Raw genomic sequence first — 24,406 nt, 5'->3', positions numbered from 1 at the left:
ACCTAAATTTGAGCATTCGAATATTAGTTTTGGATCCCGTGTTTTGTAATTAACATGAATATACATTTCATTTGGCGAATCATGTTCATGCACGCAAAGTTTATTTCCTGTGCTAACGTTACTTCCTCTGTCAACAAAAAACGTTCTGCCCTGGATCCAGAGCAAGTGGATGGTTTTCCTTGCCAATAACCTCCGTGATACTTTCAGCTGACACCTAACGTTACTGGTCAGCTAGCCTCGCGAGCCAGTCTCTTTTTTCACTTTGTTCAACTGATCTGGTCAGCTAACAATTTAGGCTAAATAATGTTCCCATGGCAGGCTATGTTTCCTTTCTGTTCTGAAGATTATGGTAAAATTGGATGATGAAAGAAGTTAAACTAAACAGAGTAAGTAATTTGTTGTTTTGGGCTACAGGTATTAGCCGTTTGAATAGTTTTTGTGTTAAGAAATAAACAGGGATTTCCTATAAACAATAATATCCCTATTATTGTGATTAATAAATGCTGAGTTGTGGCAAATTACATCCACGAGAAAGTGCTCAATTCATTTGCGCATTAGGCTATAGAAACTGCAGGGGGCTCATTTATAAAATAAACTTGCGTGCATACGCAAAGTGAAGACCTGACGTAGAGCCACAACCGTTTCCACGGTCAAATCGAGTCATGTTGAAATTTTATAATTCGCTACTTTGACGTGATTTTATACATACGCGCCACAAAGTTGATCTAAAATATGTTTTATAAATGAGGCCCCAGATGTAGTAACCTAGTATGAAAGTTCACCGATGTCCTCTATTCTACTGCCCGCTTGTGGAAAATAACACGCAGGCCAGTTTAGAGGGAACGTCACGTGCATATTGCGCCCGACAATAAGCAGCTTATTTTTGTGAATTATAGGCAAATGATATTCAAATACATTCAAACTTTAACTAATTACAAAAGCTAATATTCGAACTCAATTTCATGGCACTTTTGACAGCCTTAGTCAGAAGTGGATAATGACAGCATGATTCTCTGGAGGAGGAAAATGCCTATTGGACACAGGTAAGATTTCACCATCTGTATGTAAGTATTACTGCTCAAAATATTTAGGTTCTATGCATTATTTTTAAAATTGAATAGGTTAGTGCCATTTTAAAATGAGGATGTTTTACACTGTAGCGTATGCATGCTTATGCAGTGGTGATTATGTTTCATGCACTGGATTTGACCTGAATCTGGAGCGTCGACATAAGGTTTTGGTGGACGGTGGAATATTGTTTTAATGTCGTCCCATCCCCATGCAAGAAAACATTACATACTCTTGAGTACAGAAAAACATACTATTAATGATTATACATTTAGGTACTGTACCACATTGTATAACAATGTGTTTGCATTATTTTTTAATCTGATATCTGTGTTTCATCTTAAACTTTCATAAGGGGCACATTTATATGTTTAATGATGGACAAAAGCATTTTATTCATTTTTGGAGAGATTTTGGATATATTTCTGGACCCCTACGTATTTTTGACCACTGTACCAACGGAAAGCTTGTAATTTGCATTTGATGCAAAATTAGTTTCTTGAGACATGTAGTTGATATGTAGTAAAATACATGATCATGTTGTGACTTACAGCAATGCATAATTTAGACATTTTGGATAGATTTGGAGACACTGGGTACGCTGCTTACTGTTTGCTTCATAGATCTTTAGTAGTTTCGCATATCCACCCCTGGATTTTATGCACCTTTTACTGATCAAGTTTTTGATCCAGGACATGTATAGTTTATACCTGTTTTATGTATGCGATCTCCCATTATTTCATTGCAAACTAAAAAAAGAGCAAATTCATTTTTGTTAGTATTTAAGCCATTTTCTCTGTGCTGCTCACATTTGGATAGCTTTAAATAGGGTACCCCCTAAATAGGCAAGGATTGGGCATATTTGGCATGTGTGCTAAGGGGTTAGACAATCAGTAATATCATTGTGATTTCTTGTAGCTGTAGGATACAATTCCATCATCAACATCACAACAAGGACTGCAAACTCGGTAAGAAAATTTGTAGGTGTCTTCTTTTTTAAACAGCTTTTCAGTTGGAGCCGTCTTTTAATTAGAGGGCCAAGCACCAAGCATACATATAGGACCCCTGTTGTTTTTGCTAGGATTATTAGGTGGCCAAACACCAAGGATGCTTAGTACCCCAATTGCTGCTGCTGCTGCTTCTGCTTCTGTTACCTCTTTTCCATCAACGCAAACCTTGTTCTGGTTCTGGGCTGGTGCTATTACCGGTTCACAGTTGGTTCAACTTGCGAACCTTCTAAGAACCGGTTTGCTTTTCCACGGGCTAGAGAGCCACGTCACTGTATACGTCTGTATACATCTCCGCTTTACCAGCAACATCGTTACCTATTAAAATGTACCAACTTCATACATATACATTTAGTTAACGGTGATGAGTGTGCTGTGAAGTTTAGGTAGCAAACAACTAGGCTGAATCCTTCTCACGTAAGCTAATGTACATAGCAACTGTACGCTCATATCGCCTAGTTTCACTCTCTGTGACCAAGTGGAATGGATAACGATTCAGAAAATATATAACTTTGAAAGATTTAATTCAATGTTCTACTGGGACTTTTGCCGTTTATTAAGGGTGTGACAGAAAATTTTGGTGCCGCTGATAATCGAATGTAAAGGCTAACAGCACAGTACCACTTAATTCTTGTCACTTCTATCACCACTGTAATGAACTAAAAAAGGCGACAAACTACCTTTTTTGTGAGAAATGCGCATACACTGCTGGCGACATTCTAAAACTTCGTTTTGCGCTAACGGCTATTTTGCATCCTGCAGTTACAACAGTGAATATGTACGGATTCCTAGACGTGCTGATAGCGACCACCCTTTCTCATATTAACCTCAAATACGCAAGACAGGACACTTTAACAGTATGCTAGCAAATTTATGTCAAGTTCCATTCATTTATATGGGTTAGCAACCAAAAGCTAGCGCTGGACCACCTCTGACTTATTTGCCGGCTCAGAAAAAATAATCACTGGAGGATAACAAGGACATTTTTTACTACATACCTAGGTACAGGTCGTTACCGATATTTTGTCTATTCCATATATAGTTGCAAATCAGTTTATGTTTTCCTGTCTGTCGAACGAAGGGGGTCTCACTCTACCTGGTGGTCACAAAGTTTTAGTTAGTCTTGGTTGGTCATGATAATCCCGCCCCCAGCCCCTGACATAAGCTGTTCTTGGTTCTAGACCAGCCAAGTGTTGGTGCCACTTTGGAACCAGTTTTCCTGGCCGAGAGCAGGTTCTTCTGCGGTCGAAAAGCGAAAAACTGGTTCGTGATTAGGCACCAGCTCCGAACCGGCCCTCGAAATGCCTTGGTGGAAAAGGGGCATGCTTCTTCTTCTTCTGCTTCTTCTTGTGGGCCACACCAAGGATGATACAATTATTCATTCTACTACTTCTGCTTTCTCTTCTTACTTTTTTCTGCCTCTTGCTAAATTTCCATTCCTTTCCCATGCTTTAAAATTCATGAAATTCAGTATGCATGTCCAATAGGGGATTTTCCACCATTTAGAATCTTACGAAAAAATCATGCATCTCCTACGCTTGTCTGATTCTCACCAAATTTGGCATGCATGATCTACAGCATGATCCCATGTTAAATTGTGATGGAAATTTTGATGTCAAAAGATGTCTGCAGAACTGCCATTTTAATGTAGCGAAAATGGCTGACCACTCCCAAAATATGTGTATAACCACGAGTGCAGGGGAAGATAGCTACAGCGAGCACTATAATACATTGGACAGTGACATATTTTTTGTTATTTTGGTTCTGTACTCTAGCACTTTGAGTTTGAAAGGATACAATGACAGTGAGGTTGAAGTGCAGACTGTCAGCTTTAATTTTAGGGTATTTTCATACATATCGGATGAACCTTTTAGAAATGACAGCACCCTTAAAAAATGTGTCACTGTCCAATTATGGTGCTCATTGTATATTGTATTGCCAAATTGTGGACAAGTATGCACAGGCTCGCAGTGTTAAAGTGCAATATGGACTATAGGGGGTGCTCAGACAGCTTTCCTGAGAAGCGGGTGCTCAGACAGCTTTCCTGAGAAGCTCGTCCCTCTCAGTACTAGATTCTTTAAGAAAACAAAGTACAAATATGCATAAAGATGGCCACACCTTTAAATCTAGCCTCTATTAAAATTTCTGAAATGTACAAATTGACGATGGACCCATGTAGGTGATGTGTCATCACCCTAGGTAGCACTATGGCACCACTTCAAAATTGCAATTTTCAAATCATTATTACAGATGAACTCTTGCATTCAATACACACCAAAATTTGAATGGATGGTATTTGGATTACAGGGCTTAAAGTTCTCCGGCACTGTGCCGGAATTCCGGCGCGTGGCCGTTTTAGATTCAGAAATAGATAATTATAATTATGTCTATGGAAAAAAAAATATTCTTGCGTATTTTTTTTAACTGTCGCATAGCAAGAATATGGCTGTATATTGGGATGGCAGGTATGCGATCCCGCCAAGTTACTCCTTGGTGGGGGCATGCCCCATACCTATACAGCACCGAGAGTTTGGCACTTTTCAGAGTTCCCCACAGAAATAACCACAACAGCCACAGACACTCAGCCCTTAAAAACATGAAATTCTATACATTCTCACCCCATTTCAACAGACAGAATTCATAAACAACTTCACATGTCCACACAAAGCCCCAAACTAAGGGGATTTTGCGTTTTCTTCTTCTTCTTCTTCTTATTTTTCCTGCCGCCAATCCCACTAACAACATGTCTCCCCATTGGACATTTTACCAACACCAGCCAAATATTCACCTACACGACCCAATCAAAAACTCGCATACACACGCAAAATACCCATCACTTTTTACTCTGAAACATTTCCAGTTTGAACAGCTAGTCTGCTGTGGCCTAGTGGGCAAGGTTACAGTCTTGGGAACACAGGGTCCTAGGTTCAAGCCCAGCTAGGAACACGTTTCTTTAACCTGCTTTTACCCTCACTCATAATTGTCTACTACTTCCCAATTATTGCTTTTGCACCATATCTACCTGCCGTTCACCGAATGTATACACTGCATTATGACGTACTGTCTGCACGTTCAGTTATTAACCGGCTACAATATTGCAAAGCCATATGGATTCAACGGGAGCTCTTCTGTGCTCACTGGCCTGTGTTCTTTAAAACCACGGACAGGTTTCCTAATGATATTTCACGCATTGCATAGCTATGTCATGGTGCTGCACTAACAAAGTCATGGACTGGTAAACCTCTGGTTGAAGGATTGAATCCCGCCTCGCCCTCAGGCAGATAATTCCCCCTTTTACACTAACGTTTTCTTACGCTTATATTTGCTTTACCAAAACTCACTCACGGCCACCCATATGCATTTCATGACGGCAAATGTATTCCTTTTATTAAAAAGTTACACAAGTTCACCAATCTGCCATTTCTACTAACTATATTTTATCACTTGGCTACCATACAAAACCTTCTTATCAGCAAACGCCACGTTTCTACATTCATGTTACCTCGCCCTGTTCTCTATCTTGCCACATACAAACAATTACTACATATGTACGTTCTGCAATTCCCCATTAAAACATTACATTTAAAATCATGACTCACTCATAATTATAACTACTAGTACTGAACATGAGAAAAGTACATTAGTGCAATAGATTTCACGTTACTTAACCCTCCACTTTCACGGCTAATGCTTTATAGCAACTGTTATATATACCGTTCGATAAGGAAACTAAGCTCGCTCATGGTCACTTCATTTACTTCGCACGATAGTCTGTGATCATGTCAACGTTCACCTACATGCCCATTCTGCTAAAAACATATTGTTTCAACTACGCAATTTCATCATTTCATCCTAATTTCTCTCACACTGTTGTTATTTTCTCATATGCAAAGCCTGCTGGGACATATGCGTCTGCTCCTATTCTCCACTATCAAGTTTTCTGGTTCTAGCTTAGCAAAACAGCGAAGAGGATTCCTACCTGCAGATAAGCCTATCAAAATGCCTTATAAACCTTACAAACACTAAAAGTGCATCTCCACGAAATAACAGACAACGGAGCAAGACAGAAGGGTACACAAGTTGCGACCTAGGGAGCTCTAATTCTACGGGCTTGCTGATTCTTTTGTCAATCAAGGCTCGTTGGATGGCCGTCAAATCCGTGAGTACATACACTGGCCATATTTCACCTGCGTTTCTGATGCGTTTACACTTACGCCACCGCACCCTTTGTCACAGCCACTGTTTTATATATATAGCAAACCAAAACTGCTAAACGATACACGCTCATCAGACTTGAGGAATTGAGGAAATATTGAGTAGCATTGCTTTGGAATACATCTTATGTAATTTCGGTGAGGCAAGATAGCCTATATTGTTTGTAGTACCGTAACTTGGCGTCATTTTGATATCAGTACTTTTAATGGCAGGCCTGGATTTTGGCAGTCTGAATGAATGAGTTATAGACAGGGTATGTCTTGTATGTGTGAGTAACTTGGCATTTTTGTACGTTGAAAACGTGTTTTTTATGAGATGTATGTATACAGCCATAAGGAACCCTATATTTTGTATTAATAAAGTAGACCTACTTCCTTCGTTTACACTGAGGCTCAGCGAAGTGTCAGCTCAAGCTCAATAATGCACGTGACCGCGCTACTTTCAAAAAGCACTGCAATGAATAGACTATTCGTTTTGTTTTCATATCATCGTTGCAATCTTTTGGACTAATTTGGCAATCGTTTGATAACAGTAGGCCTATGCCGCATATGCTGTTTAGAGACCAACGGAGGAACGAGCATTGAAAAGTTTGAAAGATAGGCGTATTGGATATTCTTTATGGCTTTGAAAGTTGTGCTTGGACTTGGATACAATTACCAGACTACGGTTTCCGATTGAGGAAAGGGTGAGTAGATAATGCATTTTTCCGCCATTTGGACCTTTCAAGTTAACGTGAGGATTCACATTTAGAAACGATTAGATTTGGTGTTCTTGTCTTTCTGAAACGGGTCGCGATATGCGCCACAGCCGCCATCCATCTGGCTTGTAGCCTACAGCTCGCTAGGCTGTGTTTTTAACATCTTATACCACCAAAGTATCTCTATATCTTCCATTTGTGTTTTGTTTGTGCGCGTATATTTTGTTCGTTTTGAGCGTATAGTCAGGAAATAGACAGTGCACTTAACCTTTTTGTTTGTTTAGCACAATTTATTATTATATAATTTGTTATTATTTGTTATTTGTATCAGTTGTGGTAATAAACGTGTTCATTTTATATTAATTAATTTCTTCATTTCGTGAACCCCCTTTCCTCCATTGTTTCTCCTAACCCCCGGACACATTTCAGGCACAGACATTTTCCTTGTTTTAAGCCCTGGGATTAGGTTTGCAGTCCATGACAAAGTACCCGCAATGTGCTACAGCTCAGCCTTGGTGCTTGGCCCCTGACATTGCTGCTTGCAGCTTTGCTTGTTCATGTTAGTGCATAAGAATTCTCCATTTTCTTTTCTGCAGAAACTTAGAGGACAGACTGAAGCATTGTACATCCTGACCAAGTGTCTTAATACCAGATTTGAATTCATTTTCACCAATGTGGTTCCTGGAAGCCCAAGATTGTTCACATCTGTCATTGCAGTCCACAGGTATTCTAGTAATTTAATCCAAGGAAACAATTAAAAGTAGTTGTTGGTTTATCTGTGTGGTTTTACACAGCATTTACATGTTCTAATATGATGAAGTTTAATTTTTTTCTACTACTCATAATTGTGTAAAATGTTATGTTTGAGAATGCATGAGTTTATACGATCTGAAAATTTTTTGACAGTCTGACAGTTTTCATGAAAAAATATTGTGTTTATTAAATTTGCGGTATTCATCACTTGTCTAAAGGGCTTATGAAACCTCCAAAATGTACCGTGACCTGAAACTAAGAGGAGCTCTCATTCAGAATAAGCAGCTGAGACTGTTGCCACAAGAACAAGTGTATGACAAAATAAACGGAGTGTGGAATCTATCCAGTGACCAGGTATTGTAGTCATTTTTTTAAATCCTATTAAACTATTTGTAAGAATGTATACATATGTCAGTCTATATGTAAGTTTATACAGAGATTGTATGCATAAGTGTCAAATCAGGGTATTAGGTTTGTGTGTCCTTTCTTTTCTGGTACACTGTGGAGAAGATGCTGAAAAGACAGTAACACAACTGCAAATTTCATAATAAGGAATAGGCATTGCATTGCATTACATTTATTTGGCAGACGTTTTTTATCCAAAGTGACGTACAATAAGTGCAATAGCCAAATAACTTGTAATGTGCCAAAGTCGCAATTAATGGTTGGAGTTAGTTGATAATGACAGAGTTGATGGGGGTTATTCCTAAAAGTTATTTGCAGTTTTTTGGCTATTACGAAGGCTGATGCCATCATGCAACTGGATTCTGAAATTCTGGCAAGCAAAGAAAGAAAACAGAATTGCCTCTGAACACAACTTGAAGGACAACTCCCACTTCAGATAATTTTGCCCCATATTAAATGAACAAACAAGTGAATAAATCAGCTTGTTGTGTGCAGCTTGGCTAGCTGTGTGAAATGTTGCCAGATGCCTGAAATGAATTCCCCCTTACAAAAACTCACATTCACATTCCTCCTTTTAAAATCCACTATAGAGGGTATGCATTGACGTCACTTTCCCACCGGAATACGTCCCCTCAGTCAGGACTGAGTGGCAAAACATGCTGCGACATGACTGCCTTTAGTAGAGGAAACTGCAAAACCGGGAGTAAAACAAACGCTTATCTGCTTAAATTAAAGGTAGTTGGACTCGACAATGATCCTTACCAAAGAACTTACCAAAGAACCAGTGGTCCATGGACATTCAACAAGAAATCGAAGCTATCTTTTTACAGACTGCCGAAAGCTGAAGAAAAGAGAAGCAAATGCATCGCTGCAATTCGCAGAAACAACTGGAATCCAGGCACCGAAACGTGGATTTGCGGTTGCTCTTTTGTCTCAGGTATGTTGGATTTTTGGGTAAAATCATACCTTAATAATTTTAATGCTTGGCTAGCTAATAATATCTAACCATCCCCCCTTTGTTTGTAGAACACAAGGCTCATCATCATGGATGTTTTTTAATAAATGCTGACAAAACATTTACAGTTACACAGAATATAAATGAAAGATGCTAAATATTTAATTGATGAGTAGTCAATACAGTACATAACTTAAGGTATGATTTTACCCAAAAATCCAACCTAGCCTACCTGACACAAAATGACAACCACAAATCCACGTTTCGGTGCCTGGATTCCAGTTGTTTCTGCAAATTGCAGTGATCCATTTGCTTCTCTTTTCTTTAGCTTTCGGCAGTCTGTAAAAAGATAGCTCCGATTTCTTGTTGAATCTATTTGTACAGTCAGTCGCACAACAGCTCTTTCCCATTTTAGATGTGTTTTTTGTGCTTTCACAGCATTCAAGCTGAACGCGAACGCTGCCACTCAGTAGTCTTTCTGCCACTCAGTGGGTGTAACTGCAGTGACTTCCACTTACTGTGACGTCATGTGCATACCCTCTATCAGTCATTGTCTCCCATACATCAAAGCTTCCCAGATGGGTTTTTGGGTAAATGTTTGGGTAAATTCCCCTAGTCTGGTTGTCACCTTGGCTGTGGGCTGTATGAAGCAACCTAACAATATTTTGTGGGAAATCTCATGAGAACAGCTTTTACTCTTAACCGTAGTTTTCCTGTGGGTCATAACCTCTACGATAATAATAATAATAATGAAAATAGTGTGTGGGATAAGTGGACGTCAGATGACGTTGGCTACTGTAATCATAGGATGGAATCTCTGTTCTTATTGAAGAATTCTTCAGATCTTATCACACAATTTGACAACAATGAAAGATGATTATCGGGACTGCATCGTAAAGTTCTGGTGGTCAGATGAGACCAAGAATCACTTGTATCAGAGTGGTGGCAAGAGAAAAGTGTGGCGAGCAAAAGGAACTGTCCAAGCATACCACCTCATCTATGAAACTTGGTGGGGGCGATTTGGCTACCATGAGTACTGGCTCTCTTGTCTTCATTGATTGACAGAAACATCTTACCTGCTCAAGTGCAAGCAAATGGCTCCAAACTCATTGGGCAGCAATTTATCCTATGGCAAGACAGTGTTGGGAATCTTCTCTCGTGTGGAACCAAGTCGGGAAAGGTGAAGTAACACGCTGAGGACCACTTTCCAATTGAAAAGGTTTTATTTCGATGAGCAAAGGGAGACTCGCCACGAAGCCAGGACAAGCGTTCTGTGTGAATCTCAACGAGACAGCTACAAGTGAAGGTTTAAATATTCTGTTGAGAGGTGTGGTGATTGCCTCGTGTGAACGTTCCCAGGAAGGAATATGCATTGCACCAGACTTCCCAGGGACACCAAAATGTTCTGCTGCTGGTAACACCGCTTTGATCTGTGGCTATTGTATATCCTTTTAAACAGCGATTGAACTCTCTTTGTGGCTTTGTGGCTGTGGTCTGTAACAATGGGAAGCCGTTACAGAGTGTGAGTGTGGGAATGTGTATTCAGAATGTGAAGTTAAGACACTGAAAGCAATTTAATTGTTCAAACCTATCAACCGTGATCCCAAACGTACTGCTAAAGCAACAAAGGAGTTTTTCAAGTTAGTCACCCGATTTGAATCCAAATTAACATGTGTTTCATGTGCTGAAGAGAAAACTTAATGCAAATAACCCTCAAAACAAGCAAGTCCGAATACTTTCCGAAGGCACTGTAGGCTATGTTGTTCATGGTACGGCTATATGTTAAGGATTCAGGAATATTGCCTGTTAGTAGTCTTTTGTTGGGGGTCTCATGGCACATTTTTATTTTAGGCCTTACTTACTTTGTTTGCTGCACATCAAGAGGACTACAAAGTTGTGAACTTGATACTATTTTGCTCTATGAACAGCCTGCCACTTGCACTGTGGAATACAAATTGTACAATTGAAGAGATTGTTGAGTGATTTACAGGAGTGTGCCCCTTATCAGACCCCCAAATGAAAACAGTCTGTTTATTGTGCTCACAGGGAGTAAGCAGGGTCTGATGAATAGACAATGCTCAGTTGAAAACATCCTACTGATCAGCATTATGTAAAACTTAGGTTCTCCATAACACAGTGTAATCATGTTTTGTATTGTAGGAAAGCAAACAGGAAACATGGAAACAGGATCATTGATTTGTACTGTTTTGTTAAGAATGTGTCTTTATTTGATGACAGTGTTTTGCTTTAATCTTTTAGTATATAAGGGGAAAGGTGAAATGGTTTGGGAGGACTTGCCAGTACATACTCCTACATGGCATTCGCATATAGCCATCTCACTACACACACTCTTTTGCATCTGTATATTACCATCATTGCATACACTGTGAAATAAACTGCATTCACTTAAACCTAGCATTCCTTTTTGACTGTTACCGCTGCACACCTAGCAGTTTCAGGGACCTAACATAAGCATAGAACTCAGGATATCTGTACCTCATAGTCACTCACCTATACACCAGTGCTGTAGCAAGACACACAGTTTTATCTGTGCAGGCTAGACACACCAGGTTCTCTGACCAGCCCTGGCCAAGCACTCCCTCGGTATAGCCGTGCAAAAGCAATGACTCAGCATGGAGAGTGTAACTTCAATTCAATTTACTCTTTTTTAGTTAGCAATGAAATACTGAAAGATCCCTTATATAAAACAGGTTAAACTATATACATGTCCTGGATCAAAAACTCCTTGGTCACAAGAGCATGAAATCTAAGGGTGGACATGTAGAACTACTATAGATCTAAGAAGCAAAAACTAAGCAGTGTACCCAGTATCTCCAAATCTATCCAAATGTCTAAATTATGCATTTCTGTAAATCACAACATAATCATGTATTTCACTACAAAACAACTGTTTTGACTCAAGAAACTCACTGTTGCATCATTTGCAAGTGGGAATTACAAGCTTTCCATCAGTACAGTGGTCTAAAATATTTAGGGGTCCTGAAACATATCCAAAATCCAAAATAACATGCTTTTTATCCATTATAAAGCATATATATGTGCTCCTTATGAAGCTTTAAGATGACACATTTATTAATAATGCAAAAACATTGTCACACATTGTGGTACAGTACCTAAATGTGTAATCATTAACTCTAGTATGTTTTTCTGTACTCTACAGTATGTAATGTATTCTTGTATGGGGATGGGATGACATTAAAACAATATTCAGCCTTCCACCACATTTTGGAAATGTTCCAGCTTTCACGTCATATCCGGTGCATGAAAACATAAACACTACTGGACTATTTAAAGTCACACAATTTAAAAAATAATGTATATAACCCAAATATTTTGGCCAGTAATACTTGCATAGCAATGATGAAATTATTTTTGTGTTCACTTGAAAGACAGAGACAGACAATCAACGCTGTCGTTCTCCTGTTCTGACTTACTCAAGAAAACTATGTCAGCTAGGTCTATCAGCAAACATATGGCTTAGCTATGTTCAGAAGTCCTCAGTAATAATAATATTTCACAAAATAAGAAGAAACTGATCGATAACATTTTTCCAGGTGCAGTGTCTTTTACTGCTACCACAGAGTGAATGCGTAAGACGGTGATGATGATTCAGAGCTCTGGGTTACACAGGTTTATAAAACGCTATTCCAAAAGTGAAATTAGACATGTTATACATCATTCGATATCTTATACTGTCACCTATTGGATAAATTAATTGTCAGTCAAGCCAGATTGTTATACAAAAGGGCGACATTGTAAACAGCATGTGTGGTATCATGCACAGCTGTTTTGGAAGGTACCCAGCCATGAGCGTATATTTCAGAAACAGATTGTCCTAGACAATATATGACCACTCAGTCTCGAAAGGGACATCTCTACGTGTAAAACCAATGGTAAAGTTGTATATTTATTCCATATTTAGTCGCAGATATTGACAGTAGGATGACATGGTATAATTGTAGAAGAATTTGTCTTGTATATTTTGTTATTCAGTGATCAGCATCTTCACTGCTGTATTGGCATATCTTAGGGCTATTGTCGGGTTTATCTTGTTGCTATGACGGAATATGATTTTTTAGTGGTGAAAGAATATTTTTATGAATGCCAAGATAGACAGTATTGTCCATTATGTCAAGGGGGTGCGTGTTAAATGAACGACCTGAGCGACAATGGTGGGGCTGTGAAACTCAGTTTTCGGCATAGTTGTCATGTATCGTCTACTAATGAAACTTAAACAATGCGTTTCTGTTTTTAACTCATACTTTGGTTGCAGTAGCACCGAATGTCTGAGTTTAGTAATCTCGGCACGCCGGCGTGCCGACCACTAGGGGCTTTGCGCTACGGGGTTAAAGGATTTTTTTTCATCAACCCCCCTTTAAACAATTAAACCGCTTTTACACACATATCAAAGGATCCATCTTCTGAAAACTACAATTTAAGATCATCTTATGTATACCAGTTCCTCTTTTTCAGATAGGAACAACTTTCAGTTCTATAATATAAACATATACATATTAAATGCCGGCATACTCTTGTAATGAAGAGCTGTTTTCCTCCTATTTCTAAGTAGTAGTAATATGCCATTGGTCTTTGAAATACCTTATAGAAAAGGGATAACATCAGTCTCTCCTCGGACTGCAGACAGATGGGAAAACAGGTCTGGGGACACTTTATAGGAAATTTAAAAGTTTCCCCAACCTTTTAGTTTGCTGCAGCAGTGTCTCAGAGTTGCAAGCTCAGCAAGTCAGAAGTCAACAGGAGAACATTTCTTATGTGCTACTTTTTTCTCTTTAGCTTTGAGTTTAAACATTTTGACTAGAAAATATAGGCTAATTAGATATTGATTTTTGCTCTATTATCAGTTCTTATACTATCATTTCTGTGAATTAATTTAAATTAACTACCTGGTCTTAACTTGTCACTTTGTCAGTAAGGCTTAACGCCTTTTTCCACCTACTAGTTTCACTACCGATGTACACTTACTTCCAGAATCCCATACCAAAATATAAATACCACTCCGCCCGATGCGGTCTTATGCCCCTGGCTTGCAACAGGAAATCCTACCTGTGGTCTTAGCCTATTTGCTGTAATAAAATAGCAGCCCGGCCACCCGGCCTGCGCCCTGGACCGCAACAGGAATATCTACCTGTGGTCTTATTTTCCATAATAAAATAGCAGCCAGAACCCTGTTCTGGTCTTGCGCCCCTGCATATAGGACTTTGTATCACAACACACATGCACATAAGACCTCAGAAAAAAATTTGTGGACCTCCACAAGTCCAGTTCCTCCTTAGGAGCAATTCCCAAACTACTGGAGGTACCACAAGCACCTGTACACACAATTGTATGCAAATATAAAAATCTTGGGACCACACAGACACTACATCATTCAGGAAGGAGGCACAAATTAACTCCCAGGGCTGAACAAACTTTGGTCCGAAAGGTTCAACTGGCAAAGGAGTTGGAGGCATCAGGTACCAAATTATCTCCATCCACCATTAAGAGAATCCTACATTGCAATGGCCTGAAAAGCTATCGCGCAAGGAAGAAGCCCCTACTCCAAGACTGGCATAAAAAAGCCAGAATGAAGTTTGATCACCAGGATGAAGACCTAGCCATTTGGAGGAGTGTTCTCTGGCTTTTAGTCTGAAGAACACCATCCCAACTGTGAAGCATGGGGGTGGCAGCATCATGTTGTGGGGGTGTTTTGCTGGAAAAGGACTGGTGCGCTTCAGAAAATAGGTGGCATCATGATGAAGGAGGATTATCTGGAAATACTGAAGCAACACCTCAGGACATCAGCTAGATAGTTAAAACTTGGTCGCAACTGGGTCTTCCAGCAGAATAATGACCCTTAGCATACCTTCAAAGTTGTAACAAAATGGCTTTAAGATCAATACGATATTTCATATAATTGTTCATATACCACTTTCTGTAAGCCAATTTTTTAATCATAACCCATCAATCCCTTCAGGATTTTTGCATCAAAATTGCTGTGAGGTTGTGGCTTTGGTTCCTAAAAGCACAAGGATGTGTTTGGGATTTTTCTAATCGGGTTTTCTACACCCTAAGATGGGGATTTATCACTCTCAGATGGAGAGAGAAGTGGAAAAAGACCAGATAAAACAACAATAAAAAATAAACAAAATAGACAATATGTAATAAAAAATGTGATGCTTCATTTCCTATACCTATACATGCATACTTAAAACACAATCATCAACTGCCCTGTGAAACTCTTGTTTATTTATCTTTTGTGTTAACATAATCTTTCTCTTGCAGGGAAACCTGGGAACATTCTTTATCACCAATGTGAGAATTGTGTGGCATGCCAACATGAATGAGAGCTTCAATGTCAGCATACCTTACCTCCAGATTGTATGTATCAACAGTATCTCTGAAACCTTTGGCTCTGCAGCTTTCTGTTATTTGTTAATGCAGATATGAGACAATTACAACATTGATTCTATTTTTTTTATTTAAAACAATATTGCCTGCCACATTAGCCCTTTATTTATTTTACTTCATTGTGTTTTCATGGTAGGCTTTATGTTGTGAAGTTATTTATACATATTTAATTGGATGACATTTTTACTTCTTATTTTTGTCTTTCCTCCCCCTAAGCGTTCCATCAGGATTAGGGACTCAAAGTTTGGACTGGCACTGGTGATTGAGAGTTCTCAGCAGGTGATTCTGAACATATTATGTTCTTATCCTGTTCCAATGTATTATATGAATCCGTATTTTGGATTGGGGTTTGCCATTTCATTAAAAACAAGCAGGCATCGTCATTACTGTTATGAGTCTGTGCAAGTCAGCTTAGTTTGTTCTTTACTCACTGCTGAATCAATTTCCTGTTTTTGGGATGAACTGTTAGATTGGGATGGTAGAAACAACTGCTGTGTTAAAATCAGCACACTTGATATTCTCAGTAGTCGGCAAGTGTGCTGATTCGGACACGGCCGATGCCTCTTGACACATTGAGTAATTGAGGCAATTACAGCAAGAAAGTATCACTGTTCAAAGCACTCAAACACTTGAAATATCACCATCTGTTGGTCGCTTCTGTTGTAGCTTTTTTGCAGCTTTTGACACACTGAAATAATGCATCTATGAGATAGATCTGGGATTAATACCAGATGTCTACAAACTCTTGTAGTAACAATATTGATAAAAGCTGTAGCTTGGTGTGGTGCATATGCCGCCGCCTTTGTATTTAATTTAGCTTCATATGCTTCATATCCATGCAGTACAGTTTAGCCAAATAAGTGACTGAAAAACTTTTTTTATGTAGGTAAATAGTTACATTACCATATGTGTAAGTGTTGCCTGTTTTTTTAACTGCTTATTCACAGTAGGTCACTTTATTGGCACTAATAAGTGAATCTTATAATAATGAAATTTTAAGAATATGCTGAAATTAAAGTGCTTTATAATAGGTTTTTGATGCTGACAAGTGAGGCTATGCACATTAAAAAAACATTCTTACCACATGCTATAGTTAATGAGCTGTGTACATAATTTCTATATTGATGTCTCTATACCTTTCTAACTGTCCAAGACAGGAGGATATGTACTTGGCTTCAAGATTGACCCTATGGAGAAACTACAGGATGCAGTGAAAGAGATTAACTCTCTCCACAAGGTTTACTCTGCAAGTCCCATCTTTGGAGTGGACTATGAGATGGAGGAAAAGGTGCATTTTATTTTAATTGGATCGAGGTTCCTGAAGTTCCTTGAAAAACTTGACAGTTCTGGCTTTTGAATGTGGGAAAATTGAAAGTGATTTCACTGCTTGGAGTCCCTTAACATTGTTGAATTATGAACATTACAAAATTCTCACTTTTCTGTCTGTCACTGATCAGCCATCACTGTAATGTCCTCCAATGTATGAAATTTCCCTGACAAAATTGTTACATTGTGATGGTAGAGTTTTCAATAGAAAACTTGTTTATACTTGTTTAACCCCTTAAACCCCACTTAAAACCTAAGGCTTTTTGTACGAATCTCCCCTTGTCTTACAACCTCCAAAAAAGTTGGGACGGTAAATTAAATGCAAATAAAAACAGAAAGCAGTAATTTGTACATTTACTTTGACTTGTATTAAAACAAAAACAGTACAAAGACAAGGTATTTCATATTTTACCGAATCAACTTCATTGTTTTTTGAAGATATATGTTTATTATGAATTTTATGCCTGAAACACGTACCTAAAAAGTTTGGACAGGGGCAATTTAGGACTAATAATGATGTGACAAGTTGAAATAACAAGGTGATGTGAAACAGGTGATGTTAAACAGGTGAGGCAGTCATGTTGTAGTATATAAGGAGCCTCCAAGAAAGGCCTAGTCCTTCAAGAGCAAGGATGGGTCGAGGCTTGCCAGTTTGCCAAGAGATGCATCAGCGAATAATCCAGCAATTTGAGAATGTTCCCAAAAGACAAATTGGTAGGATTTTGGGCATTTCACCCTCTACAGTGCACAATATAATTAAAAGATTCAAGGAATCTGGTCAAATCCCGGTGCGTAAAGGGTAATTCTGAAAACCACTTCTGAATGCGCGTGATCTTTGATCCCTCAGACGTCACTGTCTTAAAAGTCGTCATGCGTCTGTAATGGATATCATGACATGGGCTCGGGAATACTTCTGTAAACCTTTGTCAGTCAACACCATTCGCCGATACTTTTACAGATGCAAGTTAAGGCTTTACTATGCAAAGCAGAAGCCATACGTCAACACTGTTCAGAAGTGCTGCTGACCTTTCTGGGCTCGGTCTCATCTAAGTTGGACAGTAGCACAGTGGAAGCGTGTTTTGTGGTCCAACGAGTCAACATTTCAAATAGTTTTTGGACAAAACAGCCGTTGTGTTCTCCAGGCCAAAGAGGAAAAAGACCATCCAAGCTGTCATCAGCGTCAGGTCCAAAAGCCAGCGTCTGTCATGGTATGGGGGTGTGTCAGTGCCAATGGAATGGGTAACTTGCACATCTGTGACGGCACCATTAATGCAGAAAGATATGTACAAATTTTGGAGCAACATATGCTGCCATCCAGACGCCGTCTTCTCCAGGGACATCCCTTTCCGATTGAGAGCGTGTGGCGCATTATGTAGCACAAAATACAGCAATGAAGGCCCCGTACAACTGCATAGCTTTAGACTTGCATAATGGAGGAAAATCCCACTTGCTAAACTTAACCAACTGGTGTCTTCAACAGTGCCCAAACGCTTAATAAGTGTCATTAAAGTAAATGGTACAGTGGTAAACACTCGACTGTCCCAACTCTTTTGGAGCGTTTTGCAGTCATAAATTTCATAATGAACGTATATCTTCAAAAAACAATGAGATTGATTAGATAAAACATGAAATACCTTGTTTGAATAAAAGTCAAAAGTAAATTTACAAATTACTGCTTTCTGTTTTTATTTGCATTTCATTTACCGTCCCTACTTTTTTGGAATTGGGGTTGTAAATGAACCCCATTATCTCCAAAACAATACAGACATGGTTCAAAGCTTGAAATAAAGAACACTTGCACCAAAATGACCAAATCCTAACTTAATCCTATGGGAGTCTCATCGTATAAACATACAGGACACATTTATTCCGAAAAACAATTTAGAAAAATCCAAAAATCGTTTGTAGCGATTACATCCACTGATTCTGGAGGACACCTTGAGATTTATTTTTTCAGTTGTACCCCAGGACATATAAATCACCAGGATAAATGTTTGGACAAACTTTTGATTAAACAAAGCAGTAAAATTTGACTTGTGTTTTCCCAAAGGTGGGCCCAAGCATCCCCCCAAAAAAAACCTCTCCAAATGGCACTGTAGGAATTTCTTAACAAAATATATAATTTAATAAAATGACCGGTCGGGAAGAGGTACAAGTAGTCTTCAAAAATTTAAGTGCAATGCATGAGTTTATATAGTTTTCAGAGACAAAGAACTGTTGTTCCAGCCTATGAGATTAATTTAATCACCATGTGCAAAGATTCAATTTACTCGTCATTAGCCAATCATAAGGTAGTATCAGGGAGACATATTAAGACTGACTATGTGGGCCTAGAGGTCCTTTAATCCCCTAAAGCACTTGATTTATACCACAGCTGGAGTCCTACCTGGGAATTGAACCTGCGGCCTTTAGGTTACAAGACCAGTTCCTTACCAATTATACTACACTGCCACCCTCAAAAGTACCTTTGCACACAACTTTTAAATTATATATGAGACACTTGTTTAGCATCACAGAATTTACAACAGCCTCACACGCAGACACATACACACACGCGTATGTGAGCAGGCAGTGCTCTCTACAATAACAGTGAGATTATGCTGACCTCTCACCTTCTCCAGTGTGGTAAAAAAAAGCTGTCCAGCGTGGTAAAAAGGTTTCCCCAACTGGTGCTGTTAGCTCAAAGAGGTACAATATTTCTGATCACGGAGCCCACAAGGAGGAGAATTTAAATTATTAAAAGATATATAGAATAAAATAAAATATATAGAATAAAATCATAAATGATTTACAGTAATATAATCCCCTTTGTCAGTACTGCAGTGTCGTTTATGCCAGGATTTACTGATAACCAAAGCTCCAATAAACAATTGATGAAGCGTGCACTAAGCTGCCACTTGTGTGTTAACAAAAATGCAAAGTGAAAGTAACTGGGTATGTAGCGGAATAACTAAGCCATAATTTCAGCTAGAAGGAAGCCATAAACTGTGTTAGAAAGCTGTTGACATGAGCTTGAAGAACATAAGACTGTAAGCTAACTAACATATACAGGGTTTCCAAGCAGGGGTAAAAGTTAGGATGGGTAGATGATAGAGAGGATTGATTTTTTCAGGTAGTGGCGGCTTGCTTTCAAGCAATTTACTCAGCACTTGAATGCCTAATTGAGATTGGAATGGGGGGTACATGTAACATGAGTGCCATGAAAGGGGGGATTTTAAGTGAAATGATTCACGGATTGTTGGCAGTTAGTCCAGGTATAGTCTGTAGAGACTATAGACTATAAACCACGGCGGAAGATGGGTAGTGAGGGAGAGGTTCGAAGAGGGACAGGGAGTTTTTTCCACCCCTGGGGAGCTAGGGTGGAGAAGCTCCGTGATCCCTTTACTCGGATGGGAGGGGGTGCAAGGTGCCCTGCTGCTGCAAAGCGGAGTGGCCACAGTACACCAATGAACATTCAGTAGGCGTGGCTTTTTACAAAAATGCTTAGAAATCAAAAATCGTTTGACATAAAATGAGAATATATATTGACAGGCACACAGAGGCTTAGACTTTACATTATTGGCCAAATATAAACCTATGGTGGGACTACAGAGCTCAATCTATGAAAATAATTTAAAAATTCACATAAAATCGCAGTTCTTTTGCAGAGATCTAACTTTATCCAGTGATCAATAGCTTCATTTGGAACATATTTATCATCTCTATGGGTTGCCCCATCATTAACTGGCTGCCATTTTGGATGGTTTGTTTTTCACCTTTTCTCCTTCTAGTTTTTGACACCAAGGGCTAAATATCAGCAGGGATTGACAAAAACTCACCAACCTTGGCTGGTTTGAGGGTCAGAGTAAGTGCAAGCTCTGTTAACATGGTGTTTATCAATCACATGGTGGCGCTATAACAGATCCTTGAATGTGCAAATTTTGGAAGCATGTAGATTGATGTAGAGTTACTAAATTTGGTACATAGGTGCAAGTCTTCACAGTGAATAAATATGCTTTAAGGACCCATGAAGTCCACCATATTGGAAAATTGGTGGAAAATATTAACCATTTTTTGTAAAACACTTAAATCTCCTCCTAGGCCGTTTGTCATATTGGAATGCAGCATGAAAAAATTTGTTCAGGAGACAATCTTTTTTTTAAAGTTGCCATGCCAAAAACATGGCCGCAGTAAGCCAATAAACTACCAGTGGGTGTGACTTTTTACAAAAATGCTAATGAATCAAAAATGGCTTGACTTAATATGATGTACTTTGGTATATGCATTGATGGGCACTCAAAGACTACAGTATTGGCTAAATCAAAACACATGATGGTGCTATAGAGCTCAAAATATGAACAAAAAGCATACGTTACATTTTCTACTATGTAATGAAACCATTAAAATGCCTATTCCTTTTTTTGCTATTTAGGGTAGGTTGCTTGGACCCCGTCATTGCTGCTTGCATATGTATTTATTTACTTTTTTATTTATTATTTCATCTGGGAAAACGCTCATATCTCCCAAATGGTATGGTGAAAACTTGAAATGTAGTAGGCATGTTATGGATGTGTGAAATTGTGGCTTAATTGAATTCAGTTGCTTCAGATTCATCAGAAATATGTGACCGATGAAGTAACGGAATAGAACAAAAATTAAGTGAATGGTTTAATATCAGAGTGCATCCCCAGAATTTGGGCAGACATTTCTCGCGTTAGCATGTCAAACTGGTGAAGCTGGTAATACTGTAATGTTATGAGAGTGAAAATGAGACTGGATTCTGACTGAGCCACTCCAATAAAAAATGTCTGCCAAACATATTCAAAATGCACCAAAACCTTCAGACTGTACCTCCACAGAACAATTTTAAGTGATGTGTCTAGCACAGGTCTGCCCAACGCTCTTCCTGGAGGTCTACCACCCCATAGGTTTTCACTATAATCAAAGCACTTAAAGCACTCCTCATTCAACAGCTAGAGATCTTGTTGAGCTACTAATTAGCAGAATCAGTTGTGCCAAATTAGGTTTTTACTGGTGTGGTGGTGGTGGAGTTGATTTAATTCTAACCAACTTTAATTCCAGCCTCAACCATTAGAGGAGCTGACAGTGGAACAGCTTCCTGATGATATGGAAATAGAGCCAGATGAGCAAACTGATGCCTTCACAGTAAGTAGGCAGCATCACACTCTTCTTCAAGATTTTTTGACACTTAGCATAATAGCACATTGCTAATGGCAGGTTGCAACCTCCACAGTGTTCTTCAAAAATCCGTTAAGTTTTATGAATTTAGATTGAAATGCTTTGGTGAATGAATCCATGCACATTTTTATTAATTATGTTTTGTTTCTACCCCCCCCCCCCCCACTCCCACCCCCAAGGCATACTTTGCTGATGGCAACAAGGTAATGTTTCTTTGTGAGACATTTTGTGTGTGAGATTTTCTGGTACACACAAACAATGGTTTTGAGTTTCTTTTTTTCAAATGTTTTCTTTCTTTCAAAAGCAACAAGACCGGGAACCTGTGTTTTCTGAAGAGCTTGGCATAGCCATCGAGAAGCTGAAAGATGGCTTTAATCTTCAAGGGCTCTGGGAAGTTATGGGTTGTTAATTTGAGAAGTCTTACTTTCATATAATGACATTGTATGATTAGTGTAGTAATTTAATGTTCATGAGTTATTGACTCATTGGTAGTTAGAGTAATTTAATGTTTGTGAGTTATTGCATGCATTTGGTGAAATAGGAATATACATAACTGTATGTTGTTGTAGTGTGTTTTTTACTGAGTATCTCATTCTGTTAGCAGTAGTAAACATTTAATCAGTGTTTGTAGACTTTATGGCTAGACTTATTTGTCCTGTAAATTTCACTTGAGGAAAAAATATGTATAAACCAAATGTTATGTATTTGCTTTATATAGCAAGACATTGTTTATGTACAATGTTGCAATTCATTGTTAAGTTTTAAATGATACAATTGTTGAAAAACTAGTGGGGTTTTTGCTTTGAAAATGTTTTTGTCAATGACACACAGGTGAGTGAAATTGTTTGAAAAGGGAAAAGAGCTGTGATTCCACATGAACAGTGATCCAAGTACTATTTACAAATTTGCCGAAGGCTGAAGGATTTTTTTATACAAATAAGAAAAGGTCATTTGTTGGACATCTGACCTGACCTATGAAGATGCCAAAACTTAATTCTATATTTCATATTATTGGATGTCAGATCATGGACATGAATGAATCAAGGACTAATGTCATATGGTAATGTATTTGATGCTTTGAGGTAGATGGTGGCTTACAAATAGCATACCCCTCCCCCACTGCTCCACATCAACATCTTTATGGCAGTTTCCCAATCTTATGGAATAAAAATTTAAATAACAATAAAAAGCTTGTGTTTGGAACAAAACCTGTTTTATTTTTTAATAAAACATCTTCATGTGTGCTAGGTCAGTGGTTTTTAACTGGTTTTGCTTCAGGACCCAGATTTGATCTTGGACATGAAGTCCCAATACTAAAGTAGTTTATTATATGGAAGTAAACTGAAGAATACTTAAATTTAAACATTAAAAAAAGTTTATATTAAAATGCAATGCTCATGTCTAACAAACTAGGAACATAATTTCTTCCCTGAGATAACAGGAAATGAAATAACTAACTCTTTCTAGGGCTTTGGTTCCATCCACTGTGTACACAGATGCATTTGCGCAAACATTGAAGCACGGCTGCGCATGCCAGCAGCAAAACTGGGAAGTTCGCCAAGTTTTTTTTTGGGGCCAAGTGCCAACAGTTGCAAAGTCACCAATGGTAATTTTTCACTAATGTTATTATTATTAGGTCTCCAAGCAGTGAAGCTACAGGAACCCTCTTGTTTTTGTCAAAAATGGCTTTAACCACTATTGTTTTCCAGTGCGTTTATTATCATCATGTTTACTATTGTTGTTCTCCTCACATTTGCACAATTTCCTGTGGGGTACATGCCATAGGTGACTTCAAACTTGGCAGCAAGATTCAAATACAGAGGGTACGCACATATGTAATATTTCCCCTAGGCCCACATGGTGGTGCTATAATTAAATGTCAAATTGTCACCCCTTTAAAATTCCTTAATTCCTACACCATTTGTCTAATTCATATGAAATGTTTTACACATGATCTCAGGAGTAACCTGTACAATGCTGCTACTTTCAGTTTAAAGTCCGCCATATTGGATTTTTTTTCTATTTTCCATATTACGAAAAACAGTTTTGTCCCTAAAGCTTTCTTGTTTCTGCACCAAATTGAACGATACTTGTAGAATATATTCGGGTTACCTAAATACGCTTTGTAACTAAATGGGATAAGAAGCACAGAAACTGTGAACCAAATGAATTTGAGATTGATGTGGTTTCCTCAAACAAAAATGGCTGTATCTCTCAATTTCCATCAGATCATCACAAAACTTGGCAGACGTTTCCAATCGTACATTAAAGCGGATTGCAAGATATGATATTAATTGGTTAACAGGGGGCACTACACACTGTTTCTTAGAAATTAACTGACAGATTATCATGAAATTGAAAAGCCATGGTCTT

At 38.5% G+C, this 24,406-nt stretch overlaps 1 protein-coding gene across 2 annotated transcripts in view; it reads left to right on the top strand.

Annotated features, from left to right (window-relative positions):
• The window catches only part of bbs5 (Bardet-Biedl syndrome 5), a 47,613-nt gene extending 24,372 nt beyond the window's left edge, over positions 1–23,241 (top strand). For both annotated transcript variants that reach the window (XM_035409211.1, XM_035409210.1), the window contains 9 exons: positions 1,987–2,036; positions 7,584–7,711; positions 7,959–8,094; positions 15,404–15,499; positions 15,746–15,808; positions 16,683–16,817; positions 21,917–22,000; positions 22,213–22,236; positions 22,338–23,241. In XM_035409211.1, the coding sequence (XP_035265102.1) occupies positions 1,987–2,036; positions 7,584–7,711; positions 7,959–8,094; positions 15,404–15,499; positions 15,746–15,808; positions 16,683–16,817; positions 21,917–22,000; positions 22,213–22,236; positions 22,338–22,442 (821 nt within the window). In that variant the 3' untranslated portion in view covers positions 22,443–23,241. The remainder of the gene's footprint in view (positions 1–1,986; positions 2,037–7,583; positions 7,712–7,958; positions 8,095–15,403; positions 15,500–15,745; positions 15,809–16,682; positions 16,818–21,916; positions 22,001–22,212; positions 22,237–22,337) is intronic.
• The last annotated feature ends 1,165 nt before the right edge of the window (positions 23,242–24,406 follow it).

This window comes from Anguilla anguilla, chromosome 3 (assembly GCF_013347855.1).
Source record: "Anguilla anguilla isolate fAngAng1 chromosome 3, fAngAng1.pri, whole genome shotgun sequence".
NCBI lineage: Eukaryota > Metazoa > Chordata > Actinopteri > Anguilliformes > Anguillidae > Anguilla > Anguilla anguilla.
This window is presented reverse-complemented; position numbering and strand designations above follow the sequence as displayed.